This window comes from Lepidochelys kempii, chromosome 5 (genome assembly GCF_965140265.1).
Source record: "Lepidochelys kempii isolate rLepKem1 chromosome 5, rLepKem1.hap2, whole genome shotgun sequence".
In the NCBI taxonomy this organism is placed as follows: domain Eukaryota; kingdom Metazoa; phylum Chordata; order Testudines; family Cheloniidae; genus Lepidochelys; species Lepidochelys kempii.
In genome coordinates this window covers 96,356,680-96,370,524 of record NC_133260.1, presented here as the reverse complement: position 1 = coordinate 96,370,524, position 13,845 = coordinate 96,356,680, and the positions used below count along the sequence as shown (strand labels likewise).

The following is a 13,845-nucleotide window of genomic DNA, read 5'->3' as shown; positions in this document are numbered from 1 at the left end:
ACTATTTCCCCATGTTTATTCCCCCCCACACACACACACTGTTCCTCAGACGTTCTTGTCAACTGCTGGAAATGGCCCACCTTGATTATCACTACAAAAGGTTTTCTCCCCCTCCCCCCCCCCCACCCTCCTGCTGGTATTAGCTCATCTTCAGTGATCACTCTCCTTACAGTGTGTATGGTAACACCCATTGTTTCATGTTCTCTGTGTATATAAATCTCCCCACTGTATTTTCCACTGAATGCATCTGATGAAGTGAGCTGTAGCTCACAAAAGCTTATGCTCAAATAAATTGGTTAGGCTCTAAGGTGCCACAAGTCCTCCTTTTCTTTTTGCGAATACAGACTAACACGGCTGCTACTCTGAATCAAGTGGTAATGAAGCCATTTAACAGGCTTTAGCAAACCCCCAGGTATATACTGTCAGTTTCTGAATTCACTGACAAAAACAGTTGTGCATTACTGTAATATTTACTTTACTCAGAACATGTTAGTCTACAGCAGTGCTAGTCAAAGTGGTGGTCCGCGGACCGCTGCCAGTCTGCGAGCCATCGGCTGCCCGTCTGCGCGCACATTGGACAAAAAAATTGCCAGTCCCCCACATCAGATAGCTTGAGAAGCACTGGTCTACAGGACCTTAGTTTAAAATTTGCTTTAAAAATTCTTCATTCGTGTGTTGCTGAAGATTATAAAATCACATCTCTAAAAAATCCTTGGATTAATTTTTAGATGCACAATCTGAGTATTCATCTTTAGCCTTAAATGCTTGGATCTTCAGACATACAGTTTTTTAAATAAATCCTTCAAAAGACCAACCTTATCTAAAATACACATGCGAGCCCGGGCTGCCATCAGGCATGGGATACCAGTTTAATAATACTGCATATGGCCCCTTAAATCCTAGGGATGGCCCTGCATTCTGTTATACAAATACAGTGGTCACCATTAGAAAAATCAACATTTACCCACAACCACCACACCAAGTATTTCCCTGTTTAGCACATGGCCATGCTGTAGGGTCTTACATACCATAATGTGGTATAGCAGCTGTGCATAGATGTTATTTTTGGGCGGTGGGGCTTATTTTCTGGTGAGTACTCTTGCTATATCACTCAAATTGCATTTCAATCATTATTTTACTGATATAAAATATACTCTCAGACTATTTTGATATCAGCATTTAGTGATCATGGCACCACGCTATGGATTTGTATATTTTATCTAGCACTTAGAAAATCTGCAGTGTTAATACTACAAACATGGAATAATCAGCCTGTATTACTTGCGCTAAAGATGCCATTTTGAATGATCACAGTTTTAGATATACCGAGTTTGCTTTTTTTAATATTTCCAACACTGTTAGGGCATGAGATAATCATTTAGAGGACTGACCACTTTTAAAAAAACCCTGACTTTAAAAAATAAAAACACTGAACTCAATTACTAAAATTACATTTTCAATTAGTTATGTTCTCTCTGAGAAATCTCTTTAATGACTCATATATTTATTAAAAAAGTAGGCTTGTCTCTGGCCAAGCAAATGATTGTGTAAAGTTATCAGTAGCACAACCTGAACAAGCAGAGTTTCGCAGACAGCAAGAGCTATCAACACAATCAGAGAAAAATATGAACTATCTCTAGATGTATTTTAAACAGTAGCGTTACAGCTAATCTGTGAAACAAACTAAGCTAAGAGTGTTTACTGTAATAATACCACTTTATTAAGCTAGGCATAAAATACTGAAGACAAAACATAACTACTCTCTTGTGAGGGTTCCACTGAATTACCCTTGAGGCACATTGTTGGTTAACTCTGATATTTTTAAATTAAAAATATACACAGTGACATAAAACAGTGCTAAATTAAATCAATTTTCTTATTGCAAATGACACCTCTGAAGATAATAAACAAAGTGAGAGCAAAAGCTTGCAGCCTCTATGGCAACAGGGTCGAGCCCTTAGCTTTCTTCAGAAATTCTGAACAGCACGGAGCTAATCATAAACCGAAAAGAAATGAACCAAACTGCCCCTTCCTCCATGGCCTTCTGTGTCAGGGAGACAGATGCAGACAACCGCTCTTCTTCGAGTGCCTGGAAGTTATGGTTTTTCTTTTCGCAGCGTCACATCAAGTCTTTAAAATAAACAAAACAAAACAATAATTCAGTGCTATGCAACACATTGCTGCTACTTTTCTCAGTCTTGAGGTTCCAGTCCTGCAGTGTGCTGAGCACTCTCGTTGACTTCAGTGCTCCAGTGTTAAATACTTTAGACAGTCCCTTTGGGCCCTATCTTGCTTCTACTTAATATGGAAAATTTAAAGGCCTGATGCTGCTCCCTTTGTTGTCAATTGCCAAATTCTCGTTGATTGCGGTAGGAGTAGAATTGGGCCCTAAGTGTGTGTGTGTGTGGGGTGGGGACTGGGCTACACAATGGCTTCATTAAGGATGTATTCAGAAGCACATTTTTGCCATCCATTTCAAGAAGCACTGGCAGCAATGTGGGCATATTTACAGGAATTTAAAATAAACTTGCAATGCAGACATACAATATCCCTGCCAGCACAGATGGGCAACTCATCCATTTGCTCGAGCATGCGGATTACTGAAATCTGAGATACACTATGTGGAGTTAATGATATAATTATAAATGGAAATGAATGTATATTTATATTTGCACTATATCATTTTAAAGCAGAGAGGTCGATTCCTTAAAGGAATAATATACAGACATTATTTATGGAACTTTCTGCCATGAAAATGAAGAAATCGATAGACTGATAATTATTCCCAAATGTCAATATTTGTAGAAGGTCAGTGTTTTCTCCATGCTGAAGTGCATTGTCTACTGTACCTCTATGTGCCATTTTCCATAAATATATTTTAAAAGGCTTTGATCTCTAAAAATACAGCAAGGTTCATTGAGGGGAAGTGCAGCCTGCAAACTTGATGCATCCATGGGAAAAGTAGAGCATATCCCTGCAGTACCCCAGTGATCCTTCAAGATGGACTTCCCCCTGCCATGCTTTCTGCTGCAGCCTTTGGCTACACCCCTTGTATACATTTCTTCCTCTGAAGGGAAGGAACAGAAATCCTGGAATGGATGATTCTACCACCATTAACTCCAAAATGGCTGGTGAATGAGAATTCTCTTGGGTCCCTGAGAGCCTTGCCAGGGACAGCAGAAGTTCCCCGTATCCAACCCATCCTCCTAACCCCTGAATGTGCCCCTACCTAACCTCTGGCCCTGCAGTGTTCTTTAGGAAGGGAGCTTCATGGATTTGGGATGTGAGAAGTATCTTGTGAAGCCCTCGTTCATTCCTTCCATGTCCCTGTTCCCATTCCCACACTATCTTTGCAAATGGAGAAGGGAATCAGGGCACCAAGTAATCAGCAATACATCTGTCTGTAAGTGATGCTGTTTCTCATTGTAATAAGCAGAGCACTTATTAGTTAAAATTTACAAATCTGGAAAATATCTCCCCATTATGCCTTTGATGAATCCATCCCCCAGTTTCACTGGCATTCTTTAGACTAAGGAGCTGCCACCACATTAGATCATTATTTTTCTTTGTAGAATACAGAGCTGCTGTAAAGCTCTCCTAGAGGCATACTGCATATTTATGGTCTCACAAGATCAGTATTGTTTTTAAAACATGCAAAATGCTTCAGCGTACTGAGTACTTTGTTTAAAGAGAAAAAAAAAAAGAAAGAAAGTTGTCATTCAAACCACAAAAACGGAAAACATGAGAGCACACCACCAGACAAAAACCTTCCAAATGGATATAAAGAAAAAAACACAACAAGCTAAGGGCTAGGCAGACTCCAGAGAGGTTTCAGCAGAAGGGATATTGAACAGATTTGTGCAAAACTATCAGTGTCAATGAGAGGACGTTTATGGGTGAAAACTGATTTTTTTGCAAGAATTTATGATTATGAACAAGGGTGAATTTTTGCCATTTTGGAAAATGGACACACACTTTTTTGGCATGAGAAATAGCAAGAGTTCAGCTTGGAATTCATCCCAAACGTTCACACATTAGACCCAATGAAAATTTGCTGTTCTCATCGACGAACTGTGTCATTTTTGCTGCAAAACCAGTCTTTTGTGGAAAACAGAAAAATTGGTGATGCCACACATTTTATTTTATTGCTTTTTTGTCAAACCCCATGATTATTTTTAAAATCTGTTTTGACAGTGGTACATTTTTTTTCCACAGAGCTCTGAAACTGAGGCTATGGCTACGCTACGAACCTTACAGAGGCACAGTTGTACTGCTACAGTTGTGTCGCTGTACCATCTCCCGCGTAGCCGCTCTTTGCTGGCAGGAGAGAGCTCTCCTGCCGGCATAATTAAACCACACCCAACGAGCCGTGTTAGCTCTGTCAGCAGGAGACCCTCTCCTGATGACACAGCACTGTCCACACTAGTGCTTTTGCTGGTGAAACCTATGTCAGCCAGGGAGGTGTTTTTTCACATCGCTGGCCGGTAGACGTTTTACTGACCAAAGTGATAGTATGTACAAAGCTGAAGTCTTCACTAGGTATCCTGTGCGTTGGGGGGGAGGGGGAGAGAGATGTGCATGTGTTTTTAATAGGGGCACAGGTCTGCAGGCCAGGGTTCTATTCTTGGTTCTGCCACAGATACCAGGTACGACCCTGAGACAGTGTAAAGTATAGTTTTATTCTGAAAAGCAACTATATAAAAATGGTTCCTTCTTATTCCACATGTCAGTTCTCCAGGGGAAGTCTGCTTACTTACTTATAATTGTGCTAGTAAAAGAACAGAATTTTTCAATGAACCAGTAATGCTATTCTGCTTCCTGAATGAGGAACTAATACCTTGGGAGTGCTGTTTTGTACGTTAGAGACACGTTTTTTTGTTTGATGCAACTTAGAATGAGCTTAATAGAATATTTTGATATGTATAATTAGTCCACCGTGAACTAGTGAAAGCAATGTTAGGGGAAATGGTTCAACAGCTGATAGGTACTGGAAGTCAATGGAACTGTACAAAGTATCATTTACATCTACACTAAAATCTTCATACTTTTTTTGCATTTTTAAATTTTGGAAAATGTGTCCATTTTCTTGATTTTAATTTTAAAAATTGACATTTTTAGGGACAACCCTTCAAAATTTGGAATATTCTTTCAATAAAGATTGGGTTTCACAATGAAACATTGCAAAACTTCATTGAAAAGCCAAGGTTGTGGGACCGTGAAGCAAAATGAATTTGCAAAACTTTAAATGAAATTTCACACAAAAGTGGTAATTCTTGCATGGCTCAAGTGGTCATTTTAAGGGTAGAATCTATATTTTCCCTGAATTATACAGCTGAGTGAAAAAAAAAAACAGTGTCAATGAAAAATCCCATTATTCCCTGTTTTGGCACGTTTCCAACTCATTATAGACAAGATCATGATGTCATAATTCACCCTAAGTACAGGGCAGCATGCTGTTGTGCTGCCCCTGGAGCAGTCTGAAGGGGACATTGTGACCCTGAGTGTCCCAACCTCCATCCTGGTCTTTCCAGTGCTCTGAGGAAGGTATTAAACAGTGCTGTGTCTATCCTGGGCGCAGTATTATAACACACGGCTACACAGCCCAGTGCACTGCCAAGGGTCTACCCATAATGCACCCCTTCCCACCCACTTGTGCAGGTGGGGCACAAAGCAGTTCTGTGGAACCTGCTGCCCTGCACAGGCTGCTGCCAATGACAGGAATTGGCAGTGCAAGAAAGAACCTTACACACTTTTGCAGCCACACAAGATGGGCCTCTGCTCACCTGCTTCGGTTATGAGGTGGCTTTAGGAGCCGTGTGCCAAAATACTGCCTCAGTGTTAACAACTGACTGATCATTGAACTGCTCCCATTACCCAAGTCCAATTTTGGGAAGGAGGGGCATAAACACACTGGAAATGAAGTCAGGGATTGCTGTGAAGCACATCAAGAGAAGAGGGGAATTTAAAGCCTGATCCAGAGCTCATTAAAATAAATGGAATGACTCCCATTTACTTCAATGAGCTTTGAAGCAGAAGCTTGGAATGTGCCACTGAAAAACAAACTTGTAACTAATGAGACATGTGCCTTTCATCGCCCTGATCACTTTATACCTCCCGCCCCCACACCCTACCCCACCTGCCATATGTCTTTGTTTTTAACCTGTACAGTCATCAGGACAAGGACCGTGTTTGCCTCTGTTTGGAAAGCAGCGAGAACATTTTAAACACCACTGCACTATAAATACGTACAATTCAATCATCTTGAGTGCAGCAATGAAACACCATTTTTTCTATTTGTAAACCCCGGATTAGGCTCTTGAAAAGAAAACTGGAAAGCATTTGGTTTTGCAAAAAACTATATGGAGTTTACCCAGCCCTCAGAGTCAAACTGCATGGTCATAAAATAACATAACAATGTAACTGTCATTAGTTGTAAATTCTTACTCCTGCTCCATAGAAGTCATTTCCGGCTCATTTGAGAGGCAGCTAGTTCTGGGTTCAAGAGAAAATAGGCAGCAGTAAACATTTTCCTCTGCATTTCTTTCTCTTTTAAAATATGAAATTATATTTTGGGATGTAACCCACTGTAGTGAGTCCTGGTGATTGGGTAATAACATAAAACAATATTAACATGAATGTAACAGTTCAGTGTGAGCGACATTACACTGATTAACTCAAAGGAGTCTTTTTATGGCTATTTCCTTAGAACATATTTGACTGTGGATGGGACATGTACTACAAACAGACTCTGTACACCTAACAATAATGTCCCCATGTGCCTCTCTACTTCCCCCTGCACTTCCTGTGCTCTAACTTGCAATCTACACAGGAAAGGTTATTAACAAGACAGCAATTTTCTCCCATGCAGTTTTCCTTCTCAGGTATTCTGATTCATTTGGCACATACGGAATGCTGACAGCACACAGAAAGATGTTTTGAATAGAATGGATGCAGCCCCATTTCTCACCATGTTCTTCTTCTGTCCCCATTTTTGGGTGTCTGGGTAAATGCCTGATGTCACATGCACACAAATATCAGATATTTGCTGTTTACAAGGGCGATTTAAATGTGAGCTTTTGCTACTGGCACTGAGTCAGTCAAGTTTCTCCCAGACTAACAGCTGGTGTATATAAGGTGAATACAAGTATTTTGGATTTTTTACATGTCGCCTTTCTCTTCTGTGGCTATACAGGCTGAATTCTCAAAATAATTTGATGGGAATGTCTGACCACAAATGAGGAGGCATCAGGAATCAATACAACAGACACAAAACTGCATGGCTGAAAATGTAAACTGCATAAAGCAAAAGGAGGAGACCGAAGAGAATCTTCAAAAACAGTGGCTGGTTCCAAAAAAGTAGGGAAAGAAGTCAGATAGGACCTGCAGATGCAACTCCCTTCTTCAGGGACCTTATGACTAATGTGCACAAGAAAAAATATGCTCTACAAAAAAAAAACCCACTATAATTTAGCTTTTGGTGTAGCATTGGAATAACAGTTTGATCATCTACAGGGCAATTTGAATTAATATCTTTGATAAATTTTAACTTCTTCAAAAATGGCAGTGTTGAGTCATCTATAGTTATAAATCTGAAATGGAAAACCAGGATTGTATTTTAAGGCTGTGCTAGCTAAAGCTCATGCAGTTAATTCAAGACTCGTTTGCCCCAGAACACTGCAAAATTGCTTTATCCCAACTGAAATCTGGAACAGGCCACATTTTAAAAGTTTTTTTGTCATCATAGTATCCACTCTCATTACCCATAACTTGGTGAAAGTGAAGTGTTGTGTGTCTCTATCTAGGGACTTCTACAGTGCTCTTCTTCCATACTGTCTGAGTGTGTCTTAGGCTCAAAGCAAAGGCATGGGAGCCAGAAGGATACTAGGGTCTGATCCCCAGCTGAACCACTGATTTACTGTGTGGTACCCAGTTGAGGGTATGTCAGTCAACCCATCTGGTGATTCAGCTACATCATGGCCCAGCTTCACTGAGTAAATCAGTGTAATTTTTCGTTTTTGAAAAGTGTCCACACTGGATATCATAAATAGAGTAAGTCATCTCATGAGTGGGGTAGGTGGAATGCTTAAGGAACTACTCTAAAGGACTGATCAGCAGGGATCCTAGAAATCAGTTTGCCGCAGAAAAATATGGAATTTGCATTTTCACAGACAATCTTTACTTTTTACATTTTGTGAAAAACTAAAAACATATACGGTAGAACCCTGTTTATCTGAGGCTCCATTATCCGGTTCTTCGTATTAACCAAACCGGGGCTGACAGCCTGAGCCCCGCTACCCAGGGCTGACACTGGTCCCAATTAGGTCAGATAAACGGGGTTCAATAAACCATTGTGTTCAACTGATACCTATATATATTGTGGCTAGGGAAACTAAACTTCAGCATTTGATTTTAGTCACAGAAAAACATGAGGTTTTTATGTTTTTTTTATTGGAGAATTTTGGGGGTATTTTAATCACAGAAAACTAGGCCCCTGCTGATCACTGACGTCAACAGCAAACCTTTGTGAGAGAGAAGGAAATGGATTCTCAAATGTGGCATCCTTCTACAGTAATTCAGATTATGATCTGCAGTGCTTAATTGAAAGAAGTGCTGGGGCTCAAGTAATTAGGTGCCGAGGCTCAAGCCATTTTTTTACATTCATAACTGATGCAGCGAGCCCAGAGGTGCTGGGGATATCAACTGCCAAGCCTAGAGGTACCAGGGCTCAGTCCTGAAGCACTGAAGATCTGACGGCAGTGGAAAACATAATGTGAAGTTACACTCAATCCATTCCTGTAAACCAAGTGAAAGTAATGCCAGCAGCAAGCTGAATAGTGTCTTACTTAGCTGTTTCTGATGCTTCCCTCAGCTCTTCATCCAGTCTGCATGAGTAAAAGTTATTGATGTAGAGAAGAAACAAAGAAGAAGCAAGCAGAGCATAAGAGAGAAGCAGAGCAATAGCAGAGCAAAGAACAAGTAAGGTACATGCTTCTAAAATATTCACTCCATTTTCTGCACTGTCCCTAAGGTTCTTCTATTCAATATTGCGTCATTTTTGCCTGTTCAGTTTTACCCTCTTTTACTCTGTAACTCCTTGTTGAGCTCATCTGGAGGCAGACACATAAAAGTAGCAGGGGTTTGAGGCATGCTCGCTGTACGAAGCTGAAAACATTCCATTGCTCTACCAGATACAAGTAAATTAGCTGCAGCCTCAGCCAAGTCAAGGATTTTTCCAGTGTAGTAGGTTTTAGTTGCAAAGGAGGCTGATCTCAACAGCTCGAAGGGGGAAGTAAGACAGCAAATTACATACAAGCAAATGCACAGGAAACCTCTCTCAATCAGCTGTTGAGGTCACCTATATGTGAAAGGCTGGTTCACACGTGTTCACTCCATTATGGACAGTAGCATGAGCTGCAGAGCAAGAATATTACCTCATTCTTCTCTTAAAACACTTCTCTTCATCATACCTTACAAGATAAAAGTGAACGAAGGGGAAACATCTATAAATTCAAATAATATAGAAGTAGAAAAATGAGCAAACTTTATTCCACTTAAAAACCAAACCTAACCACAAAACAAAAACCTAATCTATTTTGAATGCATCCTGACTAAAAACAAAACAAGTAAAAAAACTGGCATGAATCCTTCTTTTGTCCATGGGTCCAGCAGACTTGCTGTTGGTGAAGAGGCAAACCCTGCACTACTCAACAAAGGAAGCAGGGTGCTAACTGTTGTGGTCTCTGCTCCATTAATTCTTCTAATCAGAGCAGGGTTCCTCACGGCAGGCAGGGAAGAGACAAACTGGAGCACAGTACGCTGCTCTTCTTGCTGCTGGCAGCAGCATGTGCACTTACAGCCTGGGATGCAAGACACCTCTCCTGGCCCCTCAGATCACCCCCCTTGTACAGGTACAGAAACCGGTGCAGGAAAAGTAGGGAGGGGGGAAAAGAGACCAGGGGAATGACGATGAGTTAAAAAAGGATCAAGGAGGGAGGGGCAAGAAAGATGCCATGAAGTACAGAAGGAGAAAGGAAAGAAAGAAAACAAAATAAAAGAGAAAGGGTTGAGGACATTTGTAGAGAGCATTTGCACGTCTGGGACATGAATCCATTTCAACTTTTTCAGATCAAAAACTGCCAGCTGAGTATTATAACTACGCCTCATCGACACATTTATCCTGCCAGTAAAGTAGTCGCACAGACAATGAAATCTCCACTGTCTGTGCATCATCTTACTCGCCAGAACTTCAGTTGTACTGAACTACCTTTACCAGCATCACTATGCCTTCCAAAGCTATTGAATCTGAGGAGCTTGCATATCTCAAAACATCTCATTTCCTGCTCCCTGAACCCAAATGTTTTTTATAAATGCAACTGAAAGATGTTTGTTAAATCTATCATATAGATTGAGGCATTTTGTATGCATCTCTGACAGCTACACTGAATAGCTTGTGAAATATAGGACAGCATCGATACTCATCTCAGATTGTCATCTATTGCAGAACTGAAAACGAGGGAGAGGCTGAAATTATTTAGTAAGATTAAAAAACTTGGAAGTCAATCATAGTTTCTTTATGGATCATTATTGCAAAGTTACATTATCTCTGACATGCATTATTTTTTTCTTCCGTGTGTCAGACATACCCGGTTTTGAACAAGGCAAAGGAAGTGTGCTAAGACCCCTTCTTTGCAAAATAAATCTGCACGAAGAGAAGAGTATGTATACCCTAGTGCAGGGGTGGCCAACCTGTGGCTCCGGAGTCACATGCGGCTCTTCAGAAGTTAATATGCGGGTCCTTGTATAGGCACCAACTCCAGGGCTGGAGCTAGAGGCGCCAACTTTCCAGTGTGCTGGGGGGGCGGGGGCGGGTGCTCACTACTCAACCCCTGGCTCCGCCACAGGCCCTGCCCCCACTCCATCCCTTCCCACCCCCTCCCTTGAGCCTGCAGTGCCTTTGCTCCTCCTCCCTCCCCTCCCTGCACATCAGGAAACAGCTGATCGGGAGGTGCTGATTGGCAGGGCTGCAGGTGGGCAGGAGGCCCTGGGAGCAGGGGAACAGCTGATGCGGGGCTGCTGACGTATTACTGTGGCTCTTTGGCAATGTACATTCGTCAATTCTGGCTCCTTCTCAGGCTCAGGTTGGCCACCCCTGCCCTAGTGTGAAGAACCTTTCTTTTAGAGATGTCACAAGCACCTCCAACCAGGGCAGGTATTTCCTTGTTTGCCCCACTACTACTTATGGAAGCAATATAGTTTCCTCACCAGGCTAATTGCTGTTTTCCATTTTCTTTTAGTCTTGCTCATGAGTTACTTTTCCCAATTATTTGACAAAAGATAATAGGTGAGCCCCAGGGCTTTCACTGTGCAAAAGACAGTGATCTTATCAATTGGCTATCTTTGAATGATTGCTTCGGTCCTAAGTGCAGTAAGATTAAAGACAAAAAGCACAGTAAGACTTAACTGCAGAGCAATCATTCAAAATGTAGTGGGATACTCATGAAAGGATTAAGCTTTCCTGTCCTGGCTTCAGGTTATGATTAGTGAATTAAGAGTTTGTTCTGATTAGATAATAACTCTTTCTTGTGTTTCATTGACTGAATGTTTTACTGCTTCAGAGTGGGGTGGAATTTTTGTGGAACCAGACAAAACTGGAATTGGCTCACTCCTGCTCGTGCAGCTGAATTAATGCTGACTCTTAATAATTCTTAATAAAATTAAAAGTTTTCTAACTCCCGTATAGACTCTTGAATACGAGCCCTCCAATCCAAACATCACAAATAATCATGTCACTCCATGTGAAATCAGATTTAGAAGCAAAATCTGGTTATAGTTCAGGCTTGCAAATAACAATACCTTGCTTGGATGATGGTAACTTTTTTCACCGGTACAAGTACATTCTTTTTTATTATGCTTCACTTACTTGACAATACTCTCTGGAATGTGTACATATTCCATTGGAATCAGCTCACTGAGTTCTGCCAACGTGCCAACATACTGGATCTTGCTGCTGAATTTTGAACTGAAACACAGAAATGCCACACATGATTTCATTTCCCCCTTCACAATATCCCACTAAAAGAAAACATAGGGAGTGGAGCCTTCCCTTTTGGTGTGAGTGCTCACTGAGGAATTACCTGATTATAACGTAAGAACAGCCATAACAGCTCAGAGCAAAGGTCCATCTAGTCCAGTACCCTGTCATCCAACAGTGGCCATTGCCAGGTGCCCCAGAGTGAATGAACAGAATAGGTAATCATTAAGTGGTCCATCCCCTGTCACCCATTCCCAGCTTCTGGCAAATAGAGGCTAGGGACAACATTCCTGCCCATCCTGGCGAATAGTCATTGATGGACCTATCCTCCATGAATTTATCTAGTTTTTTTTAACCCTGTTATAGTCTTCACCTTCACAACATCCTCTGGCAAGGAGTTCCACAGGTTGAATGTGTGTTCTATGAAAAAATACTTCCCTTTGTTTGTTTTAAACCTGCTACCTATTAATTTCATTGGGTGAGCCCTAGGTCTTGTATTAGGAGAAGGAATAAATAACGCTTCCTTATTTACTTTCTCCACATCAGTCATTATTTTATAGACCTCTATCATATCCCTCCTTAGTCATCTCTTTTCCAATCTGAAAAGTCCCAGTCTTATTAATCTCTCCTCGTACGGCAGCCATTCCATACCCCTAATCATTTTTGTTGCCCTTTTCTGAACCTTTTCCAATTCCAATATATCTTTTCTGAGATAAGGCGACCACATCTGCACGCAGTATTCAAGATGTGAGCGTACTGTACCATGGATTTATATAGAGGCAATATTATATTTTCTGCCTTATTATATATCCCTTTCTTAATGATTCCCAACATTCTGTTTGCTTTTTTGACTGCCACTGCATATTGAGTGGATGTTTTCAGAGGACTATTCACAATGACTCCAAGATCTCTTTCTTGAGTGGTAACAGCTAATTTAGACCCCATCTTATATGTATAGTTGGGATTATGTTTTTCAATGTGAATTACTTTGTATTTATCAACACTGAATTCATCTGCCATGTTGTTGCCCAGTCCCCCAGTTTTGAGAGATCCTTTTGTAACTCTTCGCAGTCTGCCTGGGACTTAACTATCTTGAGTAGTTTTGTATCATCTGCAAATTTTGCTACCTCACTGTTTACCCCTTTTTCCAGATCATTTATGAATACGTTAAATAGGACTGAGCCCAGTACAGACCCCTGGGGGACACCACTATTTACCTCTCTCCATTCTGGAAACTGACCATTTATTCCTACCCTTTGTGTCCTATCTTTTAACCAGTTACCAATCCATCAGAGTACCTTCCCTCCCATGACTGCTTACTTTGCTTAAGAGCCTTTTATTAGGGACCTTGTCAAAGGCTTTCTGAAAATCTAAATACACTATATCCACGGGATCCCCCTTGTCCACATGCTTGTTGAGCCCTCAAAGAATTCTAGTAGATTGGTGAGGCATGTTTTCCCTTTTCAAAAACCATGTTGACTATTCCCCAACAAATTATGTTCATCTATGTGTCTGACAGTTTTGTTCTTTACTATAGTTTCAACCAGCGTTTACAAGGAAACTGAGGATAAAGGCCTGTTTTCATTTTCATCTTCAGGCTGGATGTGCTGCTCAGTCATTGCTCTCTGGCCCTTTTTTTTAAGGGCCGATCAGGAGCTTGACCACTGGACAATAAGTAATTAAGTAATCCACATCATGAGTTTTCTAACTAAGAAATTTCAATAAAACACCCACTTGGGCTTTGTGCAGGGATGGTCCAAGATACCCTTAACAGTTAAGGCCAATTAAAAAAATAAGAGAGTCCCACTTGTACA

The 13,845-nt window shown here is 41.0% G+C and overlaps 1 protein-coding gene across 5 annotated transcripts in view; it reads right to left on the bottom strand.

The window, feature by feature from the left end:
* Nucleotides 1-211: 211 nt before the first annotated feature.
* PRUNE2 (prune homolog 2 with BCH domain) overlaps nucleotides 212-13,845 on the bottom strand; it is a 186,140-nt gene continuing 172,506 nt past the window's right edge. Inside the window, exons 16-20 of one of the 5 annotated variants that reach the window (XM_073345112.1) lie at nucleotides 11,921-12,019; nucleotides 9,432-9,467; nucleotides 8,844-8,882; nucleotides 6,445-6,492; nucleotides 212-2,130 (exon numbers count right to left, since the gene is read on the bottom strand). In XM_073345112.1, the coding sequence (XP_073201213.1) occupies nucleotides 2,097-2,130; nucleotides 6,445-6,492; nucleotides 8,844-8,882; nucleotides 9,432-9,467; nucleotides 11,921-12,019 (256 nt within the window). In that variant the 3' untranslated portion in view covers nucleotides 212-2,096. The remainder of the gene's footprint in view (nucleotides 2,131-6,444; nucleotides 6,493-8,843; nucleotides 8,883-9,431; nucleotides 9,468-11,920; nucleotides 12,020-13,845) is intronic. The other 4 variants (XM_073345108.1, XM_073345110.1, XM_073345109.1 and 1 more) reach the window with 4 other exon arrangements.